Source organism: Lithobates pipiens, unplaced genomic scaffold (genome assembly GCF_037356315.1).
Source record: "Lithobates pipiens isolate NorthernLeopardFrog02 unplaced genomic scaffold, aLitPip1_a1.2 Scaffold_167, whole genome shotgun sequence".
Classification (NCBI taxonomy): domain Eukaryota; kingdom Metazoa; phylum Chordata; class Amphibia; order Anura; family Ranidae; genus Lithobates; species Lithobates pipiens.
The window spans coordinates 1297554-1306831 of record NW_027507753.1 but is presented as its reverse complement, the minus strand read 5'-3'; the positions used below and the strand labels follow the sequence as shown (position 1 = coordinate 1306831).

Below are 9278 nucleotides of genomic sequence, written 5' to 3'. Positions count from 1 at the left end.
TTAAGCTTTTTGGAAAACATAGGGAAGGGTTATCACCCCTGTATAATTTGTTTTGTCGTCCATCTTTTTTCATCTCACTTGCTGTTGTCTCCTTGCGTTTGCAAGTAGGAGATGTTTGTAAGTTGGATGTTTGAAAGTAGGGGCCTGCCCTATATGCTCTGCAGAAAAGGCAGAACAAGGTGTTGGTGTTGCCACAACATTGTAAGCCCTCAAAATGACTCTTGCTGGGCGTTGGAGCGCCCTGCTGTGAACGATTATATCAAGAATTGTAATTACATGCCATTGTTGAACAGTGGTAGAAAAATTGACCTTTGGTGGTTGTGGTGCTGGTGCCACAACACTATAAGTCCTCACAGTTACTCTGGGTGGGCACAGGAACGGGCCCTGCTGTGAAATATTATATCAAGAATTGTAATTACATGCCCCTGTTAAACAGGGGCTGAAAAAGTGGGCATTGGGCACTGCTTGCTGGTGCCACAACACTGCAACCTTTCCCATATACTCTAGTTGGAGTGCAGGAATGAGCCTTGCTGCAAAGCATTGCATAAAAAATTGTAATTACACGCCCCTGTTAAACAGGGGCTGAAAAATTGGGCTGGTGGCATCACCCAGAACCAGAAATGTTTTTCCAAGATATCAGAGGAGGAGGAAGAGGATAGACAGTCAACATAACAGGACAGTCACTCAGCATCAGCATAGGCAGTCTTGAAGGGATGTGACATTTAAAAAAAAAATGATTTGGTTACATCAGCTTCAGGTGCTTGGTAGCTGGTGGTGATCCAAGACTGATTCATCTTTATGAAGGTCAGTCGATCAACTGAGTCGGTGGACAGGCACACCCTGTGATCGGTTACAAAGCCACCAGCAGCACTGAAGGTGAGTTCCGAAAGAATGCTGGATGCAGGACAGACCAGTAGCTCAATTGCATACTGTGCAAGCTCTGGCCAGTGATCCATCCTCAGGACCCAGTAAGCCAGAGGATTTTTGGTGGGAAAGGTGTCCAAGTCTGACCTTGCCCCTAGGTATTCCTGCACCATGTAAATTAGACGCTGGCGATGGGTGCTGGAACCAATCATACCTTGGGGCTGCAGACTAAATAATTGTCTGAAAGCATAGATCAGATGGCCACCTTTCCCCACCGCTCCTTCTGGCGCCTCAGCCTCAGCAACAAGTTGTCCAGGACCAAGAGTTTGTAACCTCCCAGTCTCTGGGAACGCGTTGCACAGACCTTTCTGCAAGGCCTCCCGAAGATGTCTCATCCTCTGCTCCCTCTGCAATGGCAAGATAAGGTCCGCAACCTTACTCTTGTACTGTGGATCAAGGAGAGTGGCCAGCCAGTAATGGTCCCTCTCCTTGATCCGAAGAATACGAGGATCCTTCTGCAGGATTTGCAGGATCAGGGAGGCCATGCAGCGTAGGTTAGCTGAGGCATTCGGTCCGGAATCCTCTGGATCACTAAGGACAACATGATTCGCAGCTACCTCCTCCCAGCCACGTACAAGTCCACGGGTTTCTTGGTACTATAAATCATCCCTACAAGACTGCTGCTGTTGAGTGCCAGGCTCCACCTCCATGCTGACACAATCATCCTCCTCCTGTGTGATTGGTGGGACAGCAGGAACACTGTCTGAATAAAGGGGGCCTTGAGAGGCACGTCCTCCTCTTCCTGCCTCTGTTCTGCCTCAAGTACCCTGTCCATTATTCCATGCAGCGTATGCCACAACAGGTGGAGAAGAGGTACAGTGTCACTGATGCATGCACTGTCACTGCTCACCATCCTTGTAGCCTCCTCAAACGGTGACAGGACAGTGCATGCATCCCTGATCATGCCCCACTGGCGTGGTGAGAAAAAACTGAGCTCCCCTGACCCTGTCCTGGTGCCGTAGTTTCACAGGTACTCATTGATGGCTCTCTGCTGCGTGTGCAGCCGCTGCAGCATGGCCAACGTTGAGTTCCACCTGGTGGGCATGTCACATATAAGGTGGTTCTTGGGCAGGTTCAACTCCTTTTGGAGCTCAGCCAGCCGAGCACAGGCATTAAATGATCGGCGGAAATGCACACAGACTTTCCTGGCCTGCTTCAGGACATCCTGTAAGCCAGGGTACCTTCCCAAGAACCGCTGCTCCACCAGGTTAAGGACGTGAGCCACACAGGGCACATGGGTCAGTTGTCCCTGTCGGAGGGCGGAGAGGAGGGGGTGGAGGAGAGAGGTGTGTCACAACCAGTAGTAGCATTTTGGAGGCATGGTGGTGGAACAACCTCCAACACTACTGCACCTTGTCCTGCATCCTTCCCAGCTGCCAGAAGAGTGACCCAATGGGCCGTGAAAGACAGGTAACGTCCCTGTCCATGCCTGCTGGACCATGAGTCAGCGGTAATATGCACCTTACTGCTGACTGCCCTGTCCAGCGAGGCAAGGACATTGCCTTCCACATGCCGGTAGAGAGCCGGAATCGCCTTCCGTGAGAAAAAGTGGCATTTGGGAACCTTCCACTGAGGAACCGCACATTGTACAAACTCACGGAAGGGGGCCGAGTCTACTAGCAATTTAGCCAAGCTAGCATTCAACCGCTGGGTATGTGGATGGCTGGGAGTGAACTTCTTTCTACGGTCCAGCAGGGAGCCCCCATGGCCTGTTGGGGGGAGTTGAGGACTGAGGGTGAGAACCACTGTGATAAGGAACCCCCTTCCATAGCTCTCTGTAACACTGCCAAGTACTATAAAGAGAAGAACTATAATATGAAAACATATATATATATATATATATATATATATATATATTTCTTTTTTTTAAGCAGAGGCCCTACAGAATAAAATGGTGGTTGATACCATTTTTTTATGTCTCACGGTATTTACACTGCAATTTTTGAAACACAAATTGTTTGGGAAAAATACACTTTAATGAATTTTAATGCAAATAACACAATCGATAAGCCAAGTTTTGCTATAATATAAAAGATAATGTTATGCTGAGTAAATAGATACCAAACACATCAAGCTTTCAAATTGCACACGATCGTAAAATGGCGCCAAACTACGATACTTCATCTCCATAGGCAACAATTTAATGTTTTTTTTACAGGTTACCAGTTTAGAGTTACAGAGGAGATCTGGTGATAGAATTATCGCTCTCACTATAACGTTTGTGGTGACATCTCACATGTGTGGGAAATCACCATTTACATATGTGGGTGTGACTTACATAAGCGTGTGAGCACAGGGGGTGGGGACACTTAAAATAATATGTATTATTATTATTATATATTTTTTTAAACTGTCCCTTTATTTCTGTATTAATTTTTTTATCAATTTTATTGCTATGACAAGAAATCCCTTGTGGTAGAAATAAGACATGACAGGTCCTCTTTATGGAGAGATGTTGGGTCTATAAGACCTCAGATCTCTCCTCTACCCTGGAAAGTATGAGATAAAAAAATCATTGATCTCTGCTTTCCAGGAAAAAATGGCGGTGTTTACATCTGCCAGAACAGGAAGTGACATCACAATGTCACTTCCAGCCTCCCAGGATCATAGAGATGGCCGGGGACTATCCAGTCCACAGCCAGCTCTATGGAAAACGGGGAGGAATTGTCGGATGGAGTACCGGGCTCCCCGATCACACAGGAGAGCCTGGAGAGGCAGTGGGAGGGGGAGGGGGAGATGTCCCCTTCCACTGCCTGTAAAAGCAATCCAGCAGCTAATCAGTCACTAGGATGACTTTTACATGACAGGAAATCACCGTCTGGAAAGAAAGATACCGGGATGGTGACTGTAGCTGCAGCTACAACCCCTGAAAGTCCAGGATGTCATATGACGTCCTACAGGTGGGAAGTGGTAATGCGGTGGATGGTGCACGGTACTGCAGAGTGTGAGACCCGGAGCAACCAATCAGAGGGTGTGACTGCAGGCAGCACTGTGATGTATATTAGTGATCAGCATGTTCCCCGCTCTGAAAGCTTGTGGGTCGGTCCGCGCAATGGAACTGCTGTAATGCTAAAACCAATAGGAGAAAAGCAGCCAGAAACTGCCGGCCCTACTTGCCACCACCCTAAGGTGGGGTAGAAGTGTAGAACAAAGATATGATGCAGGAGGTTTTGCTGCTGTTTCTTAAGCTTGTAAAACAATATATATATATATATGTGATGTTCCTTCTAGCTGACAATTTTTACAAGGGAAAAATACTTTCTGCTAGGCTAGAAAAAACTTCATAAATGGTGACTTATCCCAAGACTCCATGTGTCCTTATCTTATTTTAAAAAAGAAAAGAAGAAAACAATATATATATTCTAAAAAACGTATATTTATATTTGTGTTAGAGCCTCGGCCTGCATTTGATTATTGTCCACAAAATGTTCCCCCCTCTCACCCTCTTCCCGTCTATTCTACATATTACCAGACTAATGTATGACGTGTCTCTGTAGAATATCGTCTTCTCTGGTGGGGGAGGGGGAGGAGGGGGAGACCGGGGCTCCCTCAGAGAGATTTCCTCTCACTTCCTGTCCTGGTGACAATGGGACACAGACATATAAAAACCTGACAGGGGCTCCAAACCTTCCCCTTCCTTATTATACTAAACAGATCATTCTTATATCAGTCTGTGTTCCTGGTGGAGAGTTCCCTCATTTCCTGTCTAGATAAATGTCACCGGGACAGGAAATGAGGAGAAATCTCTCTAATGGGGCCCCGGATAGAAGGAAAAACCTGACAGGCTGCCACCCCACACAGAGGGATCACATGTGGGGGAGGGGTGGGGAGGAGAGAGAGGAGGGGGAGGGGCGGGAGGAGAGAGAGGAGAGGGGACCCCATCCATTCACTCACAGTGACCGTACCCCACCCCCCATGTCTGATCATGGTCATGGATCATTTTTACATTTTGTAGATTTGCACTACAGTCCATATAACATGGTTTCCTATGGAAGACGTTCTGTAGGGCAAATCTGCAAAATGCAAAAAAGCACTAAAAATGCCATCGATGTGAATCAGGCCTAAAGCTGGACACACACTATACAATCTTCTGTAGATTTACCAGAACCGTATAATATGAGGTCACACCTAAACACTTTTCATTTCTATCCAATCAGGAAGGCCCTTGTACTACGTAGTTGAAGGGAAATCTAAAGGAAATCAAACAAAAGTTGTATAGTGTGTATCCGGCTTTACTCCAGTAATTGGACAGATATTCTACCCAATCACAGCCATCAATAAGAAATCTCACATTTATTTATAGTAGAAACACCTTCCGGAGACTGAAGCCCCGCCTACTGCTATATACTATTGGATGAATAGTAAAGGGTAACTCCACTTTTGTGGGGGGATATCAAATAAAGAAAAAACAATCCAGCGCATACAATCGGGACACAAGTCATATTGTAATTGGATGTTATTAAAAATGACCTTTCCTTTTCAATCTGTAATTTCCTGTAAATACAATATGGCCACCTGGAGGCGCTGTGTACACAGAGAGTGTACTGACCACACCCCCCAGACACATAATTTCCTGCTTGTGTGATTGGCTGACTGATTTCCCCAGAAGTCGGCACTAAGATACAAGTCAGATTTCAGGCATCCCCTGCAACACAAATGTCATTTCTGGAAGAGATACTTCCAATAGGAAATCACATCTAAAGGGATGCAGACCCCGCCCCTTTCCTCATTAGAGCCCTGCAGGTGCACAGCTGACTGATCATTATGAAACCCCGCCCATTAGACCCACTCAGGACAGAGGCAGAGAGGAACAAACAGGGATTTTTTCAGAATAATAAAAGGTGGGAATCTACAAGAAAGGTTGTTCTGATCCTTACAATGTACAGAGATCACCCCGAGGGGAATGTTTATTTCTCAACAAAAGTGGAGTTACACTTTAAATGAATTCCAATGCTTTGTGTGACATCACCAGACTGTGGGCGGAGTTCTCACATCTCCCGCCTCCCCCCACATATCTTTATACAACCTCCCCATACACATATCCCAGCATGGAGGGGCTCAGTGAAGGTGGTGGTGAAGGTGTGGAGATGTTGGATCGGGTCACACAGATCATAAAAGGAGATCCGCCCGGCCTCATAATCCAGATCTATCCTGACTCTGTTACTGGAGGGATTGGGGGGTAAGAGGATCTCTTTCCTGTCATGTCTCACCCAATACTGATTATTATCCCTCTCCAATCCCCAGGACTTCTTATTACATCCAATCCATGACTCCCCCCCTCCCCTCTCTATACTGGGGTAACACATCCCGACTCTCCACCAATCTGCCCCCCCGACATCCACTTCCCAGTAATGTCTCCCTGAGGAGAACCTCTGACTGCTCATCACCTGATGATAATTCTGGAATCTCTCCGGTGTTTCTGGGTGATTCTGTTTTCTATCTGACTTGGATACAGTTTTCCTGTCATCTGATATCTGTAGAATATTATGAGCTGTGTTTCCATCCAGTAATATGTCTGCAGCTCCCTGTATATAGGAGTATACATTTACCTCGGTTATTATATCAGATAAACCTGTGTGTAAGACCCCCGCCACACCCAGACCCCCTCCATCATGGAGGAGCTCCTCATGTCTCTCTCGCTCCTCATTATCTCCATCCTCAGTATCACACAAGTCACCTGTGTCTGATTCCTGTAAGACAGTCAGTGGATCCGTCACGTTACACAGCTCCTCAATGTGACGCAACTTCCTGGACAGCTCCTCCTTCTTTATTTCCAGATCCCGGATGGAGATGGAGATCCGCTCTGCCCTCCCGGAGATGTCCCTCAGGACTCTCTTCTCCAGCTCTTCCAGACGTCTCCTGAGATCTCTAAACAGGGCAGTGACTCTCTCGGTGTCACCGGCTGCTTCTTCTTCTACTTTCCTCCGGTGTTCCTGAAGACTCTGGACTCTTTCCTCCGTCTCCTCTCTCTTTGTCAGAAGATTCTGCAGAACATTCCTCAGTGTCTCCTTCTTCTTCTCAGAAGCCTCATCCAGTGACTTCATCTTATGTCCTGTGTGTCCTCCAATCATACAACAAGATATACAGATACAGGTCTCATCCTCAGTGCAGTAATACTCCAGGATCTTCTTATGGACGGGGCATTTCCTGCTCTCCATGGACAAGGTGGGGTCACATAAGACGTGTTCTGGGGACTTTTTGTGGACTCTCAGGTGTTTATCACACAGATAGGCCTCACAGTGCAGACAGGATCTAACAGCAGGTACAGGAGAGTCCACACAGGAAGTACAGAAGACCCCGGACTTCTCTCGGTCTGGCTGAGTGGACAGGAAAGTCTCTGCTATGTTACGTAGTTTCATGTTCTTCTGCAGTGCAGGCCGATCCGGAAACTTCTCTCTACATTCAGGACAGGAATATCCTCCAGACCCCCCCTGTGTATCCAGCACACGATCAATACAGACCCGGCAGAAGTTGTGACCACATCTCAGGATTACAGGATCGTTATAAATGTTCAGACAGACAGAACATTCCATCTCGGCTCTCAGATCACCAGACGCCATCGCTGACAGCAGAAGAGAAACGAGACTGAAAGTCTCTGACACCGGAGAGGAATGTGGATGGGGGAGGGGTGACTTCCTCCTACACAGGGTGAGGCTGGATGAATATTATAGACACGGAGATCAGAGTACAGAAGGGAGGAGATTCGTTTTGCAGTAGTAATGAGAATTATACCTCCAACATTAGAAGAGAGAAAGAGGGGAAGACGGATGTGGAGAAGCATTGAGATGAAAAGTGGAGATGAGTACATCATGATGAAAAGGGATTTGGTTGTATAAAGTCTGAGCTTACACTATACACGGCATATACTGCAGCCTTTGTACCCCAAAAATATGTCTTCATTATTGTGCCAACACCCCGACATGCAGAGAACGAGGCCTAATGTACACGGGAGGCTGAGGAAACCTCTTCTGAGAGATTTTTATTGACAGCATGAAACCGGCATCTAAAAACGCCAGTTAAGATGCGTTTAGACATGTTTGCATCTAGGAGCGTTTATTAAAGACGACATCATAAGACCCTCCCAAAGCACAAAAAACGTTATTATTTAACTATCTGAGTGAGTGGCAGCAGCTGAGAGAGCGGCAGTGTACTTGTATCTACCTCAATTGCGGTGCTTTTACTATGGATCCCATAATGAGGATATGTCAGGAAATTAAAAAAGCCAGATATTAAATTCCATGCAACTATGTTTAGTCGGGGGTCAAGCTCAATGGTGGGGTCATCTGGTTCAAATCTAACAACATATAGTTCTGTTGTGGACATTTGTAGTAATGTATGTTGTCAGACGCCCCCCAGTGTCAGTTTTGCTGTAATACGCTCATGTGAGGGTATTCGCACATACAGACATTGATGGAAGACCATTGGCTGTGGAAACCTTTCCTTGGACACGACAGATCTGTTTGTTCTTTTAAGAATGTTTATTTATGTCTCACCAAGGGACTGGCCACTCCATGGCGACCGCATTTAAACTCCTAAGTAAGCAGTTCTGTGTACATGGGAACCATAGTATAACCATTATGGATGGCCAAACTGTTGGCCCGGCGGTCGTTTCGTGGCGAATTTTGCGTGTTCGCGATTATGCCGCTGTTCGCGACTATTGCCGCTGTTCGCCCGGCGGACATATGTGTTTACAGTGTGAAAGAACTTTGACCTATGATGACACATCCATCATGGGGTACAGGACAGCCAATTGAGACATTTCAGCACATGGACAATTGGACATTCCCCCTACCTTATAAATAGACTGATCTGGCGGCCATTTTACATTCTGTCTAATGTCAGTGTAGGGACAGGACGCTGTGTGCAGCAGGGAGAGACTGTAGTGACACAAATCACTAGCCATTAGGTCCACAAAAGTCCTTTTAAGGACTGGTATAGGTGTAGTACAGTATATAGGGTTTAGTGCACTGCTGTGCTGGTGATTGCAGCTGTCTTTTGTCAGTGTAGGGACAGGACGCTGTGTGAAGCAGGGACAGTCAGTTTAATCACTAGCTAGCTATTACTCTTACACAAAGGTCCTTTTAAGGGCTGGTATAGGTGTACTATATATAGGGTGCTGGTGCAGGGCTGTGCTGCAGATTACTGCTCGTTTCTGCAGCTGTCTTTTATCAGTGTAGGGACTGAGGGGCAGTCTGCAAATCACTAGCCACTAGGTCCACAAAGGGCCTTTTAAGGACTAGTATAGGTGTACTATTTGGTGTGCAGTATATAGGTGTGTATAGGTGTGTAATACACGTATAAAATACTTGCACATATAGAAAGCATAGTATAGTGCATTTCTACTGTGCAGCATT

General features: G+C 46.4%; 1 protein-coding gene across 1 annotated transcript; it reads right to left on the bottom strand.

The window, feature by feature from the left end:
- Positions 1-2878: 2878 nt before the first annotated feature.
- On the bottom strand, positions 2879-7543 carry LOC143986535 (E3 ubiquitin-protein ligase Midline-1-like). Its single transcript, XM_077484895.1, has one exon. The coding sequence runs from the start codon at positions 7482-7484 to the stop codon at positions 5913-5915; it is 1572 nt and encodes a 523-aa protein (XP_077341021.1). The 5' UTR covers positions 7485-7543; the 3' UTR covers positions 2879-5912.
- Between the last annotated feature and the right edge of the window lie 1735 nt (positions 7544-9278).

What these genes read in the sequence shown, in the direction of transcription:
- LOC143986535 (XM_077484895.1), bottom strand. Translation starts at nt 7,484, where the DNA reads ATGGCGTCTGGTGATCTGAGAGCCGAGATGGAATGTTCTGTCTGTCTG.